At 35.4% G+C, this 24,408-nt stretch overlaps 3 protein-coding genes across 4 annotated transcripts in view; all 3 read right to left on the bottom strand.

The window, feature by feature from the left end:
* The window catches only part of LOC112049149 (multidrug resistance protein homolog 49-like), a 42,182-nt gene extending 37,162 nt beyond the window's left edge, over nucleotides 1-5,020 (bottom strand). Inside the window, exon 1 of the mRNA XM_052888834.1 lies at nucleotides 4,824-5,020. The gene's annotated coding sequence lies outside the window, so the exon portion shown is untranslated. The remainder of the gene's footprint in view (nucleotides 1-4,823) is intronic.
* Nucleotides 5,021-6,544: 1,524 nt separating this feature from the next.
* LOC112055747 (NEDD4 family-interacting protein 1) lies at nucleotides 6,545-23,772 on the bottom strand. Of its 2 annotated transcripts, XM_024095941.2 has the most exons (6): nucleotides 23,467-23,772; nucleotides 23,287-23,386; nucleotides 19,444-19,592; nucleotides 18,682-18,796; nucleotides 16,970-17,155; nucleotides 6,545-14,687 (listed from the first exon to the last, which is right to left on the bottom strand). In XM_024095941.2, the coding sequence occupies exons 1-6, from the start codon at nucleotides 23,467-23,469 to the stop codon at nucleotides 14,584-14,586; spliced, it is 657 nt and encodes a 218-aa protein (XP_023951709.2). In that variant the 5' UTR covers nucleotides 23,470-23,772; the 3' UTR covers nucleotides 6,545-14,583. The 2 variants fall into 2 exon arrangements, with proteins under 2 accessions (XP_023951709.2, XP_052744791.1); XM_052888831.1 differs by lacking the exons at nucleotides 23,287-23,386; nucleotides 23,467-23,772 and adding an exon at nucleotides 19,666-19,804.
* LOC112055745 (protein piccolo) overlaps nucleotides 6,545-24,408 on the bottom strand; it is a 63,967-nt gene continuing 46,103 nt past the window's right edge. Inside the window, exon 7 of the mRNA XM_052888833.1 lies at nucleotides 6,545-14,036. The gene's annotated coding sequence lies outside the window, so the exon portion shown is untranslated. The remainder of the gene's footprint in view (nucleotides 14,037-24,408) is intronic.

Here is a 24,408-nt window from a genome sequence, read left to right as displayed (position 1 = left end):
TTTACCCATATTGAGCATGATATATTGTTGAGCATCAGTCTCCTCTAAGAATGAGAGGGGTCAGGCCAATAGTCCACCACGCTGGCCCAATGCGGATTGGCAGACTTCACACACGCAGAGAATTAAGATAATTCTCTGGTATGCAGGTTTCCTCACGATGTTTTCCTTCACCGTTTGAGACACGTGATATTTAATTTCTTAAAATCCTCACAACTGAAAAGTTGGAAGTGCATGCCCCGGACTGGATTCGAACCCACACCCTTCGGAATCGGAGGCAGAGGTCATATCCACTGGGTTATCACGGCTCAAAGTTGATCAAATATGATATAAAAAAAATGTTATTCCTAACATAATCATGACCAGATCACACTCCAATACACCCCATAGTTCACGGTGGACGAATAACTCCATCGTAAATTTGAGTAAGCACTCTGTGTATTAGTTATGGCGCCTATAGCGACGCGACGTCGACGTCACGAACGATTCGTTGGCGCCCATCGACTATAGCTTGCAGGTCCTCAACCCCATGACCCCGTGACAGTAAATTATATAAATATTGCACATAAATGCACTCGTATGTGCTATAATTGTAACCTCTTTGACGCAGTAGGTACCCTTGATTCAGTAAACGAATTTTTATTTTTAAATGAATGTGAATTTTTGTACCTTTTTTTTTGTATTTTAGCAGATAAAGCTGAAACCGGTAAATGGCTCAAGTATGCCTCTCTGACAGGGAGTTACATATTTGTACCTTTTGCAGTGCCAAAAAATTTTACCGAATCATTTCACCGCGGCTAGTTGCCTCGACTGGTGACAGAAGGGCTGGCTCGTTTTTTGCGCAAAGGATCAGCCTGGCTGTCCAGCGCGGAAATGCAGCCAGTATTCCTGCCACCATTCCACGTGGGCATGATTTGTATAGTTATTAGGATAAGTTAGCTAAAGTTCCTTATTTTATTCTTTCTCAATAAAAAAAAAATTGTATAGGCAGAAGTAATTTAATCATGTATTGCTTATTTTTATTAAAATTAGGTAATATTTTATTTACACGAATATTTTAAAGAGTAAAGATTTGTATTTTGTATTTTTGTAGGTATGTAACGAATAAACTCAAAATTACTGGACCGATTTGAAAATTTTTTTCAATAACATAAATCTATATTATCAGGGAGTAACAATAGAATTAACAACCCTTATCAAATATGTACTCGTATGTCAATTTTCACGTAAGTACTAGAATGCCTAGAGTAGCATAATATTCAAAACTAGCAGACGCCATTCAGTTTCGCAGTATTTCCTGTCTTCGTGGAATTACGGATATAAAATTAGCCTATTTATATAATACGCTGAGCTGTACACCTTTTCTTTTTAAGGGTTACAGACAGACATGCTGTCATAAAATTCAAAATTCATAGTTTACCACCATTTTACAAACTTATTTAAAACTAAGCACACAGTCGTATAATACAGTTAAACACCAAGCTTTTCTATCATTAATATAATAATTAACACTATAAGCCTTTCCCAAAAGCTTGCGTTTAATAAACACTTTGAACTTTTTGAGAGACATAAAGGGTACTGACTGTTTGTTACTTTTAGATCTGAATAAATTTCCCTTCTTTCTTCTATTCAATCACAAGTACTGTGGCTTTTTATTGGTAAAAGAATTTTCAAAATCGATTCAGTAGACCCTGAGATTGACCCCAACAACTTCATAACCTCACAATCTCATTAATACACAAACTTCATCTCTACAATATTAGTGTAGATCTACGCAAATTATTCGTAGCACTATAGACCAAAATAGCGTAGCACAGTTGAGCGAGTTTCGTACAACCGCGGAAATTCCTGTAGAGCGGCTCTACGAGTATCTACGAAGGAAATCACGCGTAGGTTAATGCTACGAACTTGACTGCCAGTTCTTTTATTTGTACACGAAAAATATAGTCAATTAATAAGCAGAATCAAGCTGTATTAAGGGTCGGATACAGAAGGCAGTGATTCTTGAGACTGCGCGTATTTTGAGGAGGTTCCTCACTCTGGAGCCCTGACCGCCGGGTGCATTTGCACTAAAATGTCCCGCAGCTAAATTTTTAATAGTGTTTTGTATTATATTTGATTAGTATTGTTAAAAAATAAAAAAGGACAATAATTAAAATTTTTATTGTATACGCTAAAATTGAGAGTTGAGACGCATAATTGCCTTAACTTTAAGAGTGTGCAATATGTAATTTGGTAGATACAAATGGTTCTGGATCTCAGATTCTGGAAAAGTTAGGAGCCTGATATTTGGGTAAATTATATTTCAAAGTGTTAGCTTCGTTATGGCTATACAAAATACACAATTTGTAAAACTTTTCTCGATAGTTTATTTTTTTAAAAAATACATGTTTTGCTCACATTTTGCTTTCAATCTCAGGAAAAGCAATCTTATTTTCTGAAATTTTTGTTTTGTATAGAAAATTAGGTATATATCTTGAGCATGGCCATTTTGTTTTTCGTTATGTTGTTTAATTTACTTGCAATTAGGTAAAAATGGTTTTGGCGCTCACGTCATAAAATTTGCGTCGCGTGTCAATGGCTCCGTGCTTTTCACTCACGTGAAAGTCATAATTCGGCGTCTCGTTTGCGTTTCGAATTTTATCCATATCGTACCGACACGCTGCGCGCTCTTAACATGACCAATATATCCATTCCCCTCCAACTAGTCGGGAAAGACTGTAGTGTAGTTAGGAGTGAATATGACAATAGTCCCACGTGACGGGGATCGAACCACCTCGGTAATGTTTTTAATTGTACAAGTAATATGATTTTCTATTTATTATAGGTACATATAAATTTTTATACATTAAGAAATAAATACATATCAAATTGTAAATTTATATATAAATTAGGTACTGTAGTTTAATTAATACTTAATTATCATTTTTAAACATATTTGCTGCTTTTAATTGATTTTAATTCACTTGAATTCGTTCACATTTTTTTATGTTAGCTGTGGCGTCACAAGGGTCTCAGCTGAAAATCGGCAGCAGAAAATCTGCTTTATATAGTACACGGCATATGCTGAGCTGTACACCCTTTTTTTAAGGGTTACAGACAGACATGCTGTTTTTAGGGTAGAATACTGTTTGTAACTTTTAAATCTGAATAAATTTATTTTGTTTCTTTCTTTCTTTCTTGATGAGTCCGACCACTAGATATATACATTATATACAACTATATTATAAACTATATGTTACGTCTCTACAAAATCACCGCCAAAAGTGATCCGATTTAGTTACTACTCCACTGAGCGCACACATGCGCAATTTTGTGTTTACTCACATTTACGTATTACATATTTAAGTATATATAGTTTTTACACTTTGACGGCCAGACAGGTCAGTTTTTTTTTGACGGCCTACGTGGCGCAGTGATATGCGCGGTGGATTTACAAGACGGAGGTCTTGGGTTCGATCCCCGGCTGGGCCGATTGACGTTTTCTTAATTGGTCCAGGTCTGGCTGGTGGACCCTACCGATAAAGACGTACCGCCAAGCGATTTAGCGTTCCGGTACGATGTCGTGTAGAAACCGAAAGGGATGTGGATATTCATCCTCCTCCTAACACGTTAGCCCGCTTCCATCTTAGACTTCATCATCACTTACCATCAGGTGTGATTGTAGTCAAGGGCTAACTTGTAAAGAATAAAAAAAAAAAAAAAAAAAAAAAAAAAAAAAAAAAAAACACTTCCTAAACACACAACTGGACATTGTAGACAATATTAGGTATTATATGTTTAAATAATTTTCATTGTTTAAAAAGCGATTAAATGAAATTAAGACTATTATGCACATTTATCCGCCTCAATAGTGCCCTATCTCTAGTATAAATATCGTTGTTTATAAAAACAGATTGTTTTCAAGTTTTTATACGTGTTGCACCCGATATCGGTCGGTATCTATGTGATAGTTACCTATGTATGTATACGTATTATGCAGTTTTGTGAATGCGAAAAACATTTCGATTCTTGGCTTTTAGCCAAACGTTGGATAGGTGCGTTGTATAGGCTGTATAAATCAAAGTCAGGGTTAAAACTGTGGCTTACTACCTTTTGCAGTTTATTTTTCCAGAACTAGGTAGCTTTTTTTATTCTTTACAATGTTAGCCCTTGACTACAATCTCACCGGCAAGTGATGATGCAATCTAAGATGGAAGCGGGATAACTTGTTATTTGTTAGATGATGAAAATCGGAACGCTAAATCGTAGGTACGCTAAACGCTAAGTCTTTTCCGGTAGGGTGGCCACGGCCGAAGCCTCCCACCAGCCAGACGTGAACCAATTAAGGAAACCTTTAGCCGAGGATCGAACCCAGGACTTCCGTCTTGTACATCTACCGCGGAAATAGATAATAATAATATAGGTAGCTATTTTTACTTAAAATATCTACTCAACAGACTTAAATAAAGCACCGGATAGGAAATTTATGAACGAGTAACAAGTATTTTCTTGAAAATATAGGTAGAAGGACGTACCGGGATAATAGGTATCACCACTTAATTATTTATCTATACTAATATTATATTATAAATATTAATAGTAAAAGAATACTTAGTAATTTTATCTTTGCATGTAACACTTCTGCATCTAGATACCTGATTAAATGGTAATAAAATAGTTTTCATTTTATTACCATTTAATGATCTAATGATGCAGGACTATTTTAATTACTCATTAATCATTCAAAATTCATTTATAAAAGGGTACTTTTTTTATTATTTTATTACAACAAAACTAGTATCTAAAGCGAAAATAACAACAGTAATTCTTATAAAACAACTCACCAATTATTCGGTAAAAATTGTTATCCTGAAAACACCGGCTGTTTGAAAGCTCCCACAGTAGATCTAAAATTACTTCCTTCATAAGGACACTGATTATGTCAGTACGTGGTTTTCGCGAAAATGTAGGAAAACGCGCGGGAAACAGCGCCTAGCGCGGTACGTCAAGCCTGCATACCAGTTGGCAGCATACTGGGGTGATTTTGGCAGACCCGAGGCTTATACCAGTCTATAACTATTTAATTTATAGCTATGTTTTCTATATCAAACAAGAATTGGTTTTTTTAGTTAGTCTAGTAATTTTAGGCATTTTGAACTCCAATCTGGGGAAAAATACTGAGCTGAATTTTGAAATTTGAACTTATACACTTTATTACGGTGTTAGTATGATGTGAAAAATCGACATCTTTATCGTGCTGGATAAAAAAGTTACAAACATCGCAAAGTTTCGCAAATATTTCGCGATTTAATCCGAAAACCGTTAATTTTACAGAAAAACTACAAAAGACATTTTTTGTATTTTCGCGACCTTTGTAACTTTTTGTCGATTTTTCACATCTAATACCGTAATAAAGGTGCATACAGATTCAGCTCAGTGGGAATTTTTCCCCCTTTTCCCCAGATAAAACCTAATATTACTGGACTAAGTACTAATATTTTGAAGGTACAAGCAGAATTATCTTTATACAAGTCTTAATAAGGCCTCTGTTAGAGTATGCGTGTTGTATATGGAACCCCTTTCACGACAAATACAAAAACCAAATAGAAATGGTCCAAAAGAAGTTCCTCCGTTCAATGCACTAAAGATGCTATATGACGCGTATAAAAATCGGTTCAGCCCCCCTAGCCAAGTGGCACGTCGATTCTATTTCTACAATCGCTAACGCTTCGAAAACTAGAAAGATGTATGGGAATGACATTTGCACAGGTCACGTGATCAAGATCAGTCATTCCCATACATTTTTCTAGTTTTCCAACCGTTTGCGATCGTAGAAAGAGAATCGACGTCCTACTTGGCTAGGGGGGCAGTTCCTCGTTCCCGATTCGCACTGCGTGTATATGCGCTTCAGGTCTTTTTTATACGAAAAAGGCTATCGCTTGACTACGATCTATAGAGCTTAAACCCACCACGTTGCTACAATCTAAATAAATAAAACTCAAAGGTGACTGACTGACTGACTGACATAGTGATCTACCAACGCACAGCCCAAACCACTGAACCGATCGGGCTGAAATTTGGCATGCAGGTAGATGTTATGACGTAGGCATCCGCTAAGAAAGGATTTTGATCAATTCTACTCCCAAAGGTATAAAATATGGGATGAAAGTTTGTATGAAACTTTGTCTTGACTTTGTGGCGATTTAGCTGATATTTGGAATGAAAATAGATACTCTGGATTAACACATAGGCTACTTTTCATCCCGGAAAAATCTGGATCTGGATTGTGAAAAGCTGGATTCCACGTAGACAAAGTCGCGGGCGCCCGCTAGTAATAAATATACTTAATCGTTAATAAACACATTCATTACTTAGTCCTAAATGTATGTAGGCAATTTGCTATCGACAAGTTACGTGATCAATATCTGTCACATCCATACAATTTTCTAGTTTTCGAAGCATTTGCGACAGTAGAAAGAGAATCGACATACCACTTGGCTACAGGGGCAGGACCCTCATGATCTAAAGCCACGGAAACGAGGATAGTTCAAATAAAACGAGTAAATATTTTCACAAAAATTATATTTATGTCACATGAGCCAGTTATAAGAAACATATTATGAATTGACAAAATCACATAGACATTTTATAAATTCGTGCAATAACCAAATACGTACCTACTGTAAACAAAATACCAGACAAATTTCATAAAAATTGTCACACCAGAGGGCTGAAAATTACTCCAACGAGTAAGTTATATATTTAAACTAAGAGCCTGTGTAATAGCCAGACCTTCGGCATCATGTAAAAGTTGAAAGTTGTTGTTGTTACCATCATTACGATAGCCAATTATAGAAGTTGGAAATTTTCTTCTTCTTTCCATGGAGTTGGAATTAGAACCGCTGTGGCTTTGGTAAGTTTCAAGGGTCCAATCTTCTGTGGATCCAACTGAAAATCAGCGCTCCATGTTCCAATGCAAACGGTCACGTAGCAATATGCTGAGCTGGGGCCATTTTCTGGGTTATGCCACACATCACAGGGTATTGTCCTGGATGTCCTGGTGTACTGGAGATATTGTGACGTGTGGCATAATTTCGAAATAAACGCATTTTTCTTTCTTTCTTTCCTAATATGAGAAATCTCAACAGCCAAACACTTACCTTCGTCGGAACCCTTCGTTAAAGACCTTTTTTTAACTTTAACAGTGGTGTTTAAAGGGAAGCCACATAGCTAAATGACAGGCTACTGGGGATATAATTTCTCATAAGAATGCCGAGGTATATATAAAAATATACTCTTTATACTTGGATGATTGGACCCTTGAAATTTCCAAAGCCATCAGACTTACCTACTCCATACTCGTAATTGTCTACCAAAAGTTACCCAAGATAGGAGCATGGCCTGACAATCTTTCACCAATTCCAAAAAAATGGGAAGGTCTGACTACAACAGGCTCTGATTCGTAAATTTATTCGCCCGTAAGTTTTCAACTTCAATTTAGTTCGTCGTTAATCGTTAATGATTTAAGTTTGATAAATAAATTATTGTTAATTAGGTGTAATACCTTTTTAATTTTACAATTTAATAGTACAGAAGCTTACTTTAAAACGCAATTTCACTACTAAATCAAACAATATTTTTCGTTGATGATTTTTATATTAGATATTTTGAAACAAAATATTTGTTTACAACTTTACAAATGTTTTTTTTTTAGTTTATTCAAAAAGCCTGTGTAAGTAGGTACCTATATAATATAAAATAATAATAATAATCACTAAAATTATTCTATAAAAATAACATTTTATCTAGTTATATTAAATTCACATTCACGTTAAATTTAAAATGACATATATTATATATTTTTAATGCCAAGTGTAACAATATAGTCAAGTGACGCTATAGTACATAGGTATATTAAAGTACTATGTAGGCTACAAATTATAATACACATTTTAGAGTACAGCCAAAACATAATTGTGTTAATAATATTGCTATATTAGTATTCAAGTAAGTGCGATTGTATGTACAAATATATTTTTCACTACTCTTGCTCAAAAACACTGTCATATTACCAATCCACAGCGGGGCTAAACAAGCATTTCAGCCTCTAGGGGCTAAAGTAATTTTGTTTTTTTTTAATTCTTGTCTGTTACGTGTACTAGCCAAGCACTAGCCTACTATAAAACGGAGGAGGTTTTATTCGAAAATAGAATCATTATAGGTAAGGCCCTGATTGTTTTGAAAAATAAATAAAAAACTTTAAATTGGAATGAAATGCAGCGTTCTAGTTCTCGCAATCGTAGTGAAAAGAATTGTGTAACACGCGGGGCTAAACCCATTATAAACTCGGTTTCTATTTAGGCGGCCCTCGCCTTCGGCTCGTGCCCTAAAAATACCTCGTTTAAAATGGGTCTTTTTAGCCCCTTGTATAACAATCTACTATTATAATTTGTAGCCTCCCAAAACGTTTATAAACTTTTGACAACTAGATCTTTATTGCACTAACGTTAGATTTTAAGATAGTTAGATTTTTGGACGTACGATCTATCAATAATAAAAAATCATACATTTTAAGAGTGTTAAATAAGTGAAAGAGCACATTTACTTCGTATTCTAATAGTTATAAATGATGATTAAGTCCTAAAGACTCTTTATGAAGCTATTCCGTGATACCTCATAAAGGCACCAAAGCAAAAAGAATACTTTTTTAAAAAAAGCTTTATTTAAACGCTCAAAAAAAGAACAAAATATTTTTTTCTTTATTAATTTCAACTATCAACTTATAACCTCATTAAATACAATTAATATGACCTTGTCATTAAAGCAAATTTGCTTGTCGCGCAATTTGAAAATAAACTAGTACCTACCAATTTAATTATGTAAATTGATCTGGTAACTTTATTATATTTTCAACTAGTGGAATTTAGTTTTTTACAAATCCCTCGGGAACCATGGATTTTTACGGGATAAAAAGTAGCCTATGTGTTAATCCATGCTATAATTTAACTCAATACCAAATTTCAGCTAATTCAGTTAAGTAGTCGAGGCGTGAAAGAGTAACAAACATTCTTATTATTAAAATCTTCAGTTTTCGCAAATCTCGGGAAACCATGGATTTCTTCGGGATAAAAAGTAGCTTATGTGTTAATCCAGAGTAAAATCTATTTCCATTCCAAATTTTAGCCAAATCGCTTCAGTAGTAGCGGCGTTAAAGAGTAACAAACATCCAAACATCCATACAAACTTTCGCGTTTATAATATTAGTAGGATTTTAATTCAATTAAGTACTGATAGGTATAGATAGGATTAAACCTCGCGACAAACTTTTGCTATCATATAAATTGTATATAATGGTTATAAGTTGACAGTTAAAATTTTTAAAGAAAAAAATATTTTGTTATTTTTAGAGCGCTTACATAAAAAAAAAATTCTGCTTTTATTTTTTTTTTATTCTAATGATTTTAACTGAAATTTCTAAAAAAAATTTAACTGAATCAGCAATTTTTCGGTTCAGTTGACTGTCAGTACCTAACTGACACATTGTATAGCAATCTATATATTTTGAAAAAAAGTAATAAATTCATGGACATTATGTCCACACACACTAATACAAGTAACATTTTAGTAGTAGTCTAACAACTAGAGAAATTTAAGAAGATTTATTATTTACAAAAAGGTTTTATAAAGGTGCTAAAATATAAACTAAAAAATTGTGTGTCTTTATTATATTTTTACAGCGGTAAGTAAAACTTAGCTAAATTATACCTAAATAAGAATAACTAAGTCATAATAATTATAGTAAACATAATAGCTTATTATTAAGTAGATTTCAACCATCGATCTCCTATTAAAAAGTGGATGCACAATCAGCGACCAAAAAACGTCCACACTCAATGAGTGCCAAATACAACTTCTTGGCACTCAATTCAAATAGTCGCATTTGCAAATTCAACCTTAAACTCAATCCTTAAGGTTGAATTTCCTCTGAATTTGGGATTTTATTGAATATTGGAGTATATTTAAAGGCCTTTAGGTATAATTTTCTTAATAATTCTAAATCTGTCAGAGCAAAATTGGCCAGTTTTTAAGTGAAATTGTCTACACCATTGTGCATCCTTTTATTAAAAGAGGTCAATAGTTTCAACATATGAAATACAAATAGTATACAGGGTGGCCATATGAGATTAAATATATTATTTGGTTAGTAAAATTAAATTAATTTATTTTTTCCATCCCCTGTATACAGTCAAATGGAAAAAATGCGAGATTTAATCTCACGTCCTTTTCTTTCTTATATAATATTATATAGATAGAAAGAGCTGCACTGAGCTATAATTTAACATACTTTTCAAAATCAAATCAGCATAAAACTAAAAAGCATCAAGATTTTTCTAACCCACTATATTGACTGTTCATCAGCATAACAATGTACAATTAATAAAATATATAAAATAAATAACAAAATTATAATAATTCTTTACATTACACATGTATAGTCAATTTTTTTTTGTTGGTTACATGAACCATGATCAATTTTTTTTTATTAAATAATTAATTTTACTTAGATTCAATAATTATTATCGAATTTAACCCCGGTGTGCAGAATAGCGAAGAATATCCAATGGCGCATGAGACAATACAGTGCACAAATCTGTGCGCACACACAGGTGCACTCTTTCTCTGAAGTTCTAAGCCATTTCAATAGGATATTGGTATAAAGCTTTCCGAACCAAGAAATATGTGTTTGGTTCTTCCAGCGATTTCTTAAGATAATAATAATCTGCCCACTCTTATGGACTAATTTTATTTACGAAAAGATTACAATTATTTATTAATTATTGATAATAAATAATTGTAATCTTAGTCGATTAGTAACAACACCCAATGAGCGAGTTTAATACCCAATCAGAAGGGAGTCTCTTGCATCGTCGTCATCAACCCATATTCGGCTCACTGCTGAGCTCGAGTCTCCTCTCAGAATGAGAGGGGTTAGGCCAATAGTCCACCACGCTGGCCCAATGCGGATTGGCAGACTTCACATACCAGAGAATTAAGATAATTCTCTGGTATGCAGGTTTCCTCACGATGTTTTCCTTCACCGATTGAGACACGTGATATTCAATTTCTTAAAATGCACACAACTGAAAAGTTGGAGGTGCATGCCCCGGACCGGATTCGAACCCACACCCTCCGGAATCGGAGGCAGAGGTCATATCCACTGGGCTATCACAGCTCTCACATACAGGCTATCACAGTCTCTTGCATACAGGTGTAAAACTCATTGGGTGTTGATATTCATGAGTTTTGACACCCAGTGAGTGGGTGTCACACATTGAGAAGTGAGTCCTGCTTACAGAAGACTCACTTCACAATGGTCATACTTAATGAGTGTCGATATTCCCCCAATGAGTGACTTAGCCACACAATGAGTTTTGACACCCAATGAGTGAGTTTAATACTCTCAATGAGAAGTGAGTCTCCTGCATACAGGTGTAGAATTCATTTAGAGTCGATATTCACCTTATGAGATGTCAAACCCAATGAGTGGGTGACAGCCATTGAAAAGCGAGTTTCCTGCATACAAGAGTAGAACTGATTGGGTGTCGATACTCACCCAATGAGTGATTTAAACACACTCATATGAAATATCACACAATTACAGTGTTCACACAATTAGTTTTGAAACCCAATGATTGGGTGTCACCCAATAAAAAGTGAGTCTCCATACAGGAGTAGAACTAATTGGGTATTCACCCAATGAGTTTATTACCCAATGAGTGAGATTAACATCTAACAAGTACCTAAAATTGTTAAAATTTTGTGCAAAATAAAACAAATTTACTTAACACTTTGTTTTATCCTAACGCAATACAATATTATTGTTGATTTTATGAATATGAAGAAATATTTACAATAGCTTACCTTCGTAACGCATTCATTAAAAAGCCAATTCATGAAATATATAGCCTCAATAGCTCAACAGTAAGAGCGGTCGGACTCATCACCGAGGGGTGGTGGTTCAATCCCCGCCCCGTTGGTATATTGTCGTACCCACTCCTAGCACAGTCTTTCCCGACTTATTGGAGGTGAATGGGAATATTGGTCATATTAAAAAAAAAAGATCTGATAAATATTCTTAAAAAAAAAAAATATTATTTGTTGCGTTAATTATGTTCTGTGAATATGTAAATGGGTGTTGGTCTGATTGTTATATTAATAAGCATCTGAGGATGTTTATTTTTTGGGGTTAAACTTAAATACATATAGGATTTTCTTTCAGATCTGTGTGACGTCACTAGGATTCGTTGTACTTAAGGGCGAAGGATAGCTAAATAAATCAATTTATTTGTCATCGGTCAATTTTTTTTTAATTATTTACAAGTTAGCTTTGACTACAATCTCACCTGATGGTAAGTGATGATGCAATCTAAGATGAATGTGGGCTAACTTGTTAGGAGGAGGTTGAAAATCCACACCCCTTTCAGTTTCTACACATTTTACCGGAACTCATTATAATGAATTTGTGCAAAGTTCAGTTGTATTAAAGATTTGAAATTGTGAGATGTCCAATTTTGAGTTGAAATAGCGCTAAGTGTTTTTTTTTAATATGTGCAATTCAAAAATACTTTGGGCATTCATTGATAAATGAACATATTATGTATATTATCTAACAACTATTTTAGCTAGATATTAGGTTCGTAGGATAATGTAGGTCAAAAATTTAACCTTGAAGAAGCTTTTTTTTAAATTAAAAAAAAATAATATACATTAAATGAAAAAAAAATTAACAGAATGTTTTAACTTCATGGAATGCAGTATAAAAAAATTAAAAGTCTGGACCATCAATGACCTAGGAAAAATTACGTAAGTATTTTTTTTCTCTCAGCTGGACCCGGACCTTCAATCATCATCGAATCATCGAGTTTTTTTTTTTGGAAAAAACATAAAATTAAAAAAAATATACATATAGTAGTTTCAAAATGAATTGACCTTACGTTCTAAAACTCATCACATATACGCATGTCAATTATTGCTAATGATTCACTTAAAAATAAAATTTTCAAACTAAAATTAATAATTATTTAAGATCCATAATTATTCTATAGAGCCGTGATAGCCCAGTGGAAATGACCTCCGCCTCCGATTCCGGAGGGTGTGGGTTCGAATCCGGTCCGGGGCATGCACCTCCAACTTTTCAGTTGTGTGCATTTTTAAATATCACGTGTCTCAAACGGTGAAGGAAAAATATCGTGAGGAAACCTGCATACCAGAGAATTTTCGAAAAATCCGCATTGGGCCAGCGTGGTGGACTATTGGCCTAACCCCTCTCATTCTGAGAGGAGACTCGAGCTCAGCAGTGAGCCAAATATGAATTGATAATGATGATGATAATTCTATACGAGCTATAATAATGATACTAAAAAAGTGCATTTTTCTATAGATTTCTAAACCAATGCAATCTTATATTACGCATACAATATTCGTATTCGATTCAATCATTCTAACAATATTATTTAGCGCAAAATGAGGGTACATCACCAGTGGCGTGCAAAAGGTTGTCGACCAGAGTATGCACTAGTAATGAAATTAAAAAAAACTGGAGAAATCTGTATTCAACAAGCACTATGAAGACAGCTCTTAGGGTATGCAGTATTTTAATGCATGTATGAAGTGCACGTCACATTAATATGAGTACCAATCGCAAAAAAAAAATAACGATACTTAGTAACTTTTTGTCAAAATTTTGACTCTTACTCATTCTACATATGATTATCACTCATTCTTTATAATATTAGAATCAAGCGCAAAAAATCAGACAGTACTGGAATACTAATTTATTATGAAACACGGCTAAAACTCACGTAATATTAGGTCAGAGTAGTTTTGAACCCATGCGGGGCCCTTAGTCATGAGCTGGTTCCTGCATCGCGGCACGATCCAAACTGAGTTTTAGCCGTGTTTCATAATAAATTAATATGAATAACACTCACGATAGTTTAAATTCTAAAAGTTTTTTTTTTTATTTTTTACAAGTTAGCCTTTGACTGCAATCTCACCTGATGGTAAGTGATGATGCAAATGGAAGCGGGCTAACTTGTTAGGAGGAGGATGAAAATCCACACCCCTTTTCGGTTTCTACACGACATCGTACCGGAACGCTAAATCGCTTGGCGCTACGTCTTTGTCGGTAGGGTGGTAACTAGCCACAGCCGAAGCCTCCCACCATCCAAAAGTACTGAAATAATCGAGTACTACAATTTCACACTTCTTGATTCCTTTAAATATTTGACTCTTCAAATATTTAATAATATAAGTATTATTTAACGCAGAAATATAAATAATATTAGAATCGAGCGCAAAATAATCCGTCCAATAAGTAACTCGAATAGAGTACCTACTACAATTTGTCGATTATAAATCCCTTCAATATCTAGTCGACAAATAGCAATAGAACCAAAAATAACGCTCCCCTGGGTCTCGGACAACCCGCCGCTATTGGTCTGTCTTCGTTTCTTCACAAGGTATGCCGTTGACGCATTCTAGGCCTATTGTAGTGTCTCGATAACATATTCATGGTAGGGGTAAAGGGAGGGGATGGCGTGCTCAATAGAAAAACATCAGTCTCTCCTGAGCAGTCCCGGAGAGCAGACGCCAGCCGCGCTTGATGTTCAGGTACTGGATAACTGCGCGGACGCAGATAAGTACACCTGGAAATGTAATTCAAAATATAGATATTTTTAATTAATCAATCAATCGTTATTTTGCTAGAATATGGTACATTTACATTTATTTTATACTAGCGGACGCCCGCGACTTCGTCCGCGTAAATTTCGATGTCAACTTTACTACCACCTCTACCCTACCCTACCCCTACCCTACCCTACCCCTACTCTACCACTACCCAACCCTACCCTACCCAACACCTACATCTACCCTACCCCTACCCTACCCAACACCTACATCTACCCTACCCCTACCCGACCCTACCCTACCCCTACCCCCACCCTGCCCCTACCCTACCCCAAACCTACCGCTACCTTACCTACACCCTAGCCCCATCTTACCCCTATCCCACCCGTACCCCTATCTCATGCCTATCCTACCCTACCCTACCACTTCCCTACCTCTACCCCTACCCTACCACTACCCTAAACCCGGCCCCAAACCTACCCTACCCCTACACTACCCCTACGCTTCCCTACCCGTACCCTACCCTACCCTGTAACTTCTCTATCTTACTCCTACCCTTAGCAAAATCGGTCCAGTCCTTCGAGAGTGGTGGTATGACCAAGAGAAATAGAGACTTCTATGCTAATAATATAAAGAGGTAAAGTTCGTGTGGTTGTAGGAGGTAATCTCTGGGTCTACTGGACCGATTTGGAAAATTGTTTTACCAATAGAAAGCTACGTTATTTGCGAGTGTCATAGGCTATGTTTGATCCAAATATTCACACGGGAACGGGAACTACGTAAATGAAAGCGCGGGGCGTCATGTAGCGGAATTTCTGCGTCTTTTAGAAATTTTGTATTATCTCCGAAACTATTTAAGTAATTAACATACTGTAAAGGGCAAATCTTATCTCCATAATATTCTTGTGATTATTAAATAATTTATTTTAATAAGGATTAAAGTTTAGTTGTATAAATAATGACGTAAACCTAAGTATATAAAATTAATAATTTTTAAAACACAAAAGGTACTATATCTGCTAATATATAGAAGATAGATATATGGTGTCGCGGACTTTTTTGTAGAACTTTTAAAGATACATAAAGTTTTCATACATTAATTTCAATTTTACACAATAGTTAAGGCAGCGCATGCGAATAAGTCTGTTTAAGAGGATTTTCAGTCCGACCTGTATGACAAAAACTGTGATAACTCGGTTAATATATATGATACCAATATAAAATATAGCCTATAGCACTCCCCGATAATGTAACATTCTACTAATGAAAGAATTTTTAAAATCGAACCAGTAGTTCCGAAGATTACCCCATTTAAAAAATGTGACAAACTTACAAACTTACAAACTTTACCTCTTTATAATATTAGTATAGATAATATTTAAACACATATCCTGCCATAGTAGGCGTGCAAAAGTCAACAAATCTTACAAATTACAAATTTACGATTTAAGTTCGAATTAATTAATGTTAATATAAATGTCACTATTATGGTTAATGTCCCTATTTTAATTTTTCACTCATGTAATCACTATAGTACAACTTTTTCATTAATAAATCAAATAATGTCTTTAGTGTTCGCAACTAGACAATTTTATTGTATTGATATTGTAGGAAATAATATTCTGAGATGGATATGTCAGCGCTGGATCTCGTGTTGGCTCGTGCCGACACTAGGTGGCGCGACTTGTTCCGTAAAGAGTAGGGACTTAGAGAGGCGCGAGAGAGGGTCGTGCGGCTTCAGTGTGCTCGAGGCGTTCGAGCCGTCCACATTTCTTGTTGTGTAATTCTTTATAGTTACTTAGGATAGGCAAGGAGAGTGACTTGAGTGGAAAAGGGGAGTGTTAGTTAACAAGGGATCCCTTAACCCTACATACAACGATCACAAGTTCGTGACTCCACTCAAGGTCATTCTCTGACATTCTAGGGTCTTATTTTAGTTACAGTTTGATTTGTTAATTAAGTTGTCCTGACAAATGTTGTGACATTTGTTCATTATTGGTTTTCTTATTTTTGTAATCCACTTCTGATTCTGCTAAAAATATATTGATGTTTGCTAATAATAGTAATCAATTCAGAAATGAGTCAGAAAGAGTCACTCACGGATTTTTCATTACCTAGTAACCCAGTTAGCCACCAGAATTAAGTATTGTAAATATAAAAGTTAAGCATCTCGTCAAGATGAGTGAGAAGCTCTCACGGAAAATTAACTTGCTAGTAATCAATAAAAAAAAAATGTAAAAATCCACCCTGGACTATAATGACTGGACTACTTTGTTACAAAATTAAAAAAGGATCTCACCAAAAGCCATGATGAGCCACCACAGCCACGAGTTCTCATGGCTGGCCAGTTCGGTGGAATGCTTCACGATGAGTGTCCACTTGGCCAGTGACAGGCCGAAGCCGGCCAGGGCTCCATAGCGACTGGCCACCGTGTGGCAGAAGCACATGAGTAGTAAGAAGCCAATCCAGTTGAAGAGGAATGCCACTGGAAGAGGAAATAACATTGTTAAAGTCAGCCACTGACGATCAATTAATTTTACGATCTTGCAGCATTATAGGCTTGACCGCCGATAAAACTAATCGTGTGTTGGTAGCGATGTGCATAACGGCTAGACTCGATGCAAATATAATTCTACCGTTTCACGAGTTGGCAAACAGAATATTTTTCTATACTTATATTAATACTAGCGGACCCGCTGAGGCTTCGCTTTAACTTATTAATTTATTTATTTGCACTTCTTCCCTATCCCTACCTTACACTACCCTACTCCTACCCCTACCCCTACCCTACCCTACCGCTACCCTACCCCTACCCTATCTCTATACCATAAACCTACATAACAGTCAAAGGATCCTTTAACCCTACACACAACATTCACAAGTGCATAACTTCACTCAAGGTCATTCTCTGCCATTCTAGGGTCTTATTTTGGTTACAATTTCATTTGGTAATTAAGTTGTCCTGACAAATGTTGTGAACCAAAACCTTTGTTCGACATTAGTTTTCTTATTTTTGTAATCACTTCTGAGTCTCACTTCTGAGTCTGCTAAAAGTGTGATAAATTAGTATTAATAAAAACACACATCTAAGATATGACAGATAAAAATATCCCGTATGTCTACATGTTTGAATAAACACTTCCTAACATATCTGGCACGCCTCCAATGTCATTAGACTTTCATTAGTCTATAATATATAACGCAAATGACATACTTAAGTGACGTGAATGATAATATAACCTTTATAGCATCTGCTGGCCTGTTCACTAACTTGGTCTTTATTAACAACCTATTAAAATAAACATCAATATTATTAAGAAATGTCATCTACCCACTGTGCGATATCCACGAAGGATTGTCAATAGGCACCCAAATGATATGTTACATAGAAGCTCAATTTCGTATATGTCAACATTTGTCAAAATATTGACATACACAAATATTGACATAAGTCAAAATTAGTGAATGAGCCTGCTGCTGTGTTCTTTTATTTAAAACTTTATGCTGGATGATGTTTAATAAGTTCTATTCAATCTAGTATGATCACAGGGAAGGGGAATCCAGAAATCCAGAAACAAAAAATGTTTTTTTTATTGTTCAAGAAACATACTTTTCTTAAGCCAATTATTTAACCAGATGCTTATTTATACATCATATTGTCAATTGCATATCTATACTAATATTATAAAGCGGAAGAGTTTGTTTGTTTGTTTGATTGATCGCGCTAATCTCAGGAACCACTGGTCCGATTTGAAAATTCTTTCAGTGTTAGATAGCCCATTTATCGAGGAAGGCTATAGGCTATATATTATTCCCGTATTCCTACGGGGACGGGAACCACGCGGGTGAAACCGCGCGGCGTCTGCTACTACTTAAATACGAGCTGTGAGCTATACCTGGATTCGCGGGACCCAAGTTGTACTGACTGTGGTGGGCATTCCACTTTGGTAAGGACAGCTTTGGATACCTGTTCTAATATAGAACTTGCTGCAGTTAAGCAATAAGACTCACCGAAGAAGGCGGTGAGAAACATCACATCAGTGCCGAGCAGTCCGTTCTCAGGGTCTACGGCCGCCTCGCTGGACTCCACCGTGACGAAGGCTGCGATTGGTGGACGTGGTGGTATCTGGAAATATGTTAACATTTTAACCTTTAACAAAGTTAGCCAGATGCTCTTGTAGAATATTTGAAGCTATGTTTGCGTCTTTGTTATTATACAATACAGCTGCATCATCAGGAAATATAGCGATAAGTGCGCTGTTTGAATTGTGAATATCAGCAGTGTATAATAGATAGTCTTAAAAAAAATCTTTTGTAGGTTTGGGTGTGCTCTTCTATAACAAGATCCCCAAGACTGTGATGGACCTTCCATTGCATAGCTTTAAGCAATGTGTGAAAAAACATTTACTTAGTCGTCGAGGTTACTACGCTATTGATGAGTTCCTTAATTAAAAAATATGATTGGAGGCCATTGGATCAACTTCCACCTTCACACAGGAAGTAAAACTTTAAGAAATTGTAATGTTGTCACGAATTGTATATTATAATATTGTATGATTTTTTCTAAAAGAGCAACTGTTGAGTTTCTTTCCGGTTTCTTCTCAGCAGAACCTGCCTTCTGAACCAGTGGTAGAATCTTTACAAATAGTCAACTGACGTGTCAAAACTGCTTGTAAATTGAGCCTACTTGAAATAAATGATTTTGATTTTGATTTTGGAGGGTAGAGTAACAAAAGTTGTTACTAACTAATAACGCTAGTGATGAGCCCTCACCGGCGGTGGTGTGTCGTCCCCTTCCATTTGCTTCTCCCGCTGCACCTCCTCATACGTCGGCAGCTTGGAGTTGGCGGCGACATCGTACGGAGGCGGCGCAGTGTAATCTGCTACTGGAGGCGGTATGTCGTAGGGTGGCACTTGATTAACTGAAAATTCAAGCAATTTTAGACTTTTAGGCCTCTTGCATGGACCACCAACTCAGACCAATTATAGAAGGACCTGTATCGCACTCATTGTCTGTCATTTTCTGAGGAAAACGAGCTTAGATTTGGTATACATGTTATACTAAACTAGAAGTTTTTACACGAAAGGTATTTTTACGGAGCTCTTTAACCGACGAACACGATTACAACTATTTAACATCGATTCCATAGAGACAGTTTTGTGGTTTAGCCGTGAAAGCGTAACAAACTTACATAAGCATTTATAATTTAACAAGTATGGATAGTGGTTGCCTCACAGTTAGTTACACACGCGTAGTTCCCGTTTCCGTGTAAATAGGAGGTTAAAATATAGCGTACGTTACTCGGTGATAATGTAGCATTTCATTGGTGAAAGAAAATTTAAAAATAGGTGGCTTACACGCGAAAGTGTAAAAACAAAATTACATTCGCAAGCTGACCAAGACCTAATGGAGCCATGGATTGTTTGCTGCCCCATAAATGAAAATACTATAGGACACCATAGAACATAAAGGGACACTACATCATTGGAAGTCAAGGATGATGATATTGTCATATTTAAAAGATCTGACAAATGTTTAAAATATGCTGTGATATGAAAAAAGAATAACAATCATTGTGAATTGTTATATATAAGACAATCCAAACATCTATACTTCTATACTTATATTATAAAGAGGTAAAGTTTGTAAGTTTGTAAGTTTGTCACATTTTTTAAATGGGGTAATTTTCGGAACTACTGGTCCGATTTCAAAAATTCTTTCACCAGTAGAATGCTACATTATCGGGGAGTGCTATAGGCTATATTTTATATTAGTATGATATATATTTGCCGAGTTAACACAGTTTTTGTCATACAGGTCGGACCGAAAATCCTCTTAAGCAGACTTATTCGCATGCACTGCCTTAACCATTGTGTAAAATTTAAATTAATGTATGGAGGCTTTATGTATCTTTAAAAGTTCTACAAAAAAGTCCGCGACACCATATATCTATCTTCTATATATTAGCAGATATAGTACCTTTTGTGTTTTTTAGGTATAAGTTATAAAACTTGCAAAATAGAATGTGAATGAAATAGGGGTTGAAAGTTGACATTGATTTTTACGCGGATGAAGTCGCGGGCGTCCGCTAGTCTATTCATACAATTAGAATGTTTCTTATAACTGTGTCATAGATGAAAGTATGTCACTCTTTATTTATCCAAGTATTAAAACTGTTTTCATTTCAGTCATATGCTGACAGCCTTCTGTGTTTTAAACAACATATGTAATTATAATATCTAATGCATATAATTCTTTTTCTCTGAAACGGCTGGATCCATTTTAATACAATCCTGTATCCACATTAGGTCTGAGAACAAAAACTTGAGAAAAAAAATATTTTATTATTTTCTAATATGAAAATTATATAATCATAATTATAAGGATAAAGGACACATTTTTAACCGACTTCCAAAAAGGAGGAGGTTCTACGTTCGGCTGTATGTATGTTTTTTTTTTCAATTTCGTCAATGATGGACCGATTTTAAAAATTCTTTTTTTGTTTTGTAGGATTTACTTTCAGGGTGGTCCCATTTTTTTCATGTCAGGATCTGATGATGGCATCCTGGAGAAATTGAGGGGAACTTTCGAAAGTTGTAGAGACGGCTAGTACGTTTGTTAGTGTTTCCATAAGGTATTTTAAACCACTACAACTTTATGAAGGTTTGGAGTTGGTCTGATGATGGAGCCGAAACACAGACGATGGAACTCGTCAAGGATTTACAGCAGTCACCTTTTGTTTGGGCTTGATTCATTTGTATTGATGAGTACTTTCCACCTATATGGGTTGTGACTGTATTAAGGGTCTGGTGATGAAGACGAGGGACAGTGAAGAGAACTCCTTGACGGTTCACAGTAGCTACCTTGTGTTTGGACTTGATAAATTTGTATTGATGAGAACTTTCCACCTAGAAGGATTGTGACTGTATTAAGGGTCTGGTGATGAAGACGAGGGACAGTGAAGAGAACTCCTTGACGGTTCACAGTAGCTACCTTGTGTTTGGACTTGATAAATTTGTATTGATGAGAACTTACCACCTAGATGGATTGTGACTGTATTAAGGGTCTGATGATGAAGACGAGGGACAGTGAAGAGAACTCCTCGACGGTTTACAGTAGCTACCTTGTGTTTGGACTTGATAAATTTGTATTGATGAGAACTTTCCACCTAGAAGGATTGTGACTGTATTAAGGGTCTGGTGATGAAGACGAGGGACAGTGAAGAGAACTCCTCGACGGTTCACAGTAGCTACCTTGTGTTTGGACTTGATAAATTTGTATTGATGAGAACTTTTAATACAATCCTGTATCCACATTAGGTCTGAGAACAAAAACTTGAGAAAAAAAATATTTTATTATTTTCTAATATGAAAATTATATAATCATAATTATAAGGATAAAGGACACATTTTAAGACCTATTTACAAAAGAAATATAATTACGAATATACGAAATACTCTGCAACACCAGAAGTATACAACTTCTTATTACTAATATGTTTGTCCGTGTGGAGTTCTTAGTAAGGAAGTTTGGATCATGCAACATTGCAAGAACCAGCTCATGACTAAAGGCCCTGCATGTGTTTGAATGAAATTTGACATAGAGATAAATAGGACCAAACATGAAGCCAACATAGAGTATTTGTCTTGTAAAAATTAATGGTTCTCACCAGTTTTCTAAAAAGCAGAATTTTACATGAATGGAAGCCAAATAATGGACTTTTGTTTGACTGCCTTGGCAAGTTAATTAAAGACAGTATATATTATAATAAGTTTAATAATTACAATAATATGTCACATGACTAAATTTATAACACTATCATCGACCTTATTTATGTATGTCATAAAAGGAGGGCATACTCTTAATTTATAATTTAAACAAACAAGATGAATTTGCATGCAAATGTATATGTTATGTCTAGAAATATACAAAATTAACATCTTTTTGTAAACAAATTGGAATTGGAAGGACACTTGTAGAGCACAGACAACACCAACCATTCTTTTCTTAGATGCTATTACGAGTATAACAACTTTGAACAGAGCTTGGCATTCATACATGCTATTACAATAACTTTTAGCACAGCAATGTTATAACAATTCCTCATTCATAAATTTCACAAACATAATATCTCCTTTCACACACACCAACCAACTATTCTTTGGACAGCCCTGAACATGACTGCAAGACTGCAAGCCCATAGGCATATATAGGGGGGGCCGTGCCCACCCTAGAATGGACCTGTGCTTACCCTAGGATTCTGGGCTACTGATATGGAATTCTATTATTTATAATACTAATAATAAACTTGATATTGGAGCCCAGGCACACCCAAGGAAATAATTATAGATACAACAATGAGCAAGCCCAGTGAAGAGAAGAATATTGTGCTAACATCATTTAAGTAAATGAAGCAATGAATATGTTTATTACTTACATAATAATAACATTCATATTGATAAATAATTTATCAGATTAGAAGTTGTTTACTAAACATTAAGAGGTGTCTAAAACAAACATTTTATTGGTAGTTTTAGGAATCACTTTGCTCACGACGCGTCGGTTAAACAACCACTGTTAATAAATAGTATAGTATGATGTGTTTTTAAACTTACTCATGTCAATAAATGGTGGCAGGAGATTGCTCTCCATGGATGTAGGCAAAATCACCCGAAGGTGCGTTGCAGGGCACATATTATCAGCCCGAGGCTGGCTCTGGAACAATTACAATTCACTTTCACACACAGCAATCACTATAAACATAAAACAATTAGCCACAATCACATCTCACATACCATTTTGTTTTACGGAGTTATGTTTACCACAACAGTGAACGGCTCGGCTGATTGGTTTGACACGACTAATAAACAAAAAACTTCACACTGTTCAGAGAGTTATCGAACATTATTCAAGGTCCTAATATTTATCTAAAATATAATGCAGTTAGCTGTAAGCAAATACTCGTAGCAATCCAAACTGGTAAATTGCCGAACTACGAATCCTTGATACTCATATCAGATAAATTGATAAGTGAAATACGAAGTTCGTACACAACCACAAACCCCAAATCCGAATTCCGAATTCCGATTTCCGAATCCGAATTCCGAAATCAATCCGAACTCCGAAATCCAGATCAAAGAGTAAAAAATTAATATTCCAGAAAACAAAGTACCACAAACATCAAATCATAGAGGAGTTTAATGTCAAATCTGTGGTCAACTTAGACCATTAATAACTGGACGCGGTTCGCACCCAAATTTACCAAAAAAAAAGTCTGTCATTTTTTGAGGGGGACGAGGTAAACTCACACATCGAAAACATTTAACACTATTAAGTATTTTCTGTGTCCATACACTACACACAACTATAAATTTGACTCGCAATACACACGCGCGTAATTTTTACACACACTAACAAACACATTGTGCACAGTAAAAATATATACAAGCAGTATACTCGGCCGTATTTTTGAAATAAATACTTACAGCGCGCGGTACGTTAACATATGATAGGGCTGCCTGTCTCCAGCATTTTAATTACATTTGCCAACTTTGTACATCCAATTTTTGTGATTGTAAATATACTTTTTTTATGTAAACAAATAAAATATTTTGTAAATTGTAGTAAAATAGGAAGTGATCAATAAAATGCGTGTTGTTTTTTGATTGGTAGATTATAAGGCTGATAATAATTGCACAGACAAAACCCTCGGTTTAGTATATTGTTAGTGTATCTGT

Source organism: Bicyclus anynana, chromosome 23 (genome assembly GCF_947172395.1).
Source record: "Bicyclus anynana chromosome 23, ilBicAnyn1.1, whole genome shotgun sequence".
NCBI lineage: Eukaryota > Metazoa > Arthropoda > Insecta > Lepidoptera > Nymphalidae > Bicyclus > Bicyclus anynana.
Note: the sequence above shows the minus strand (reverse complement) of the source record. Positions and strands in the feature narration are given on the sequence as shown.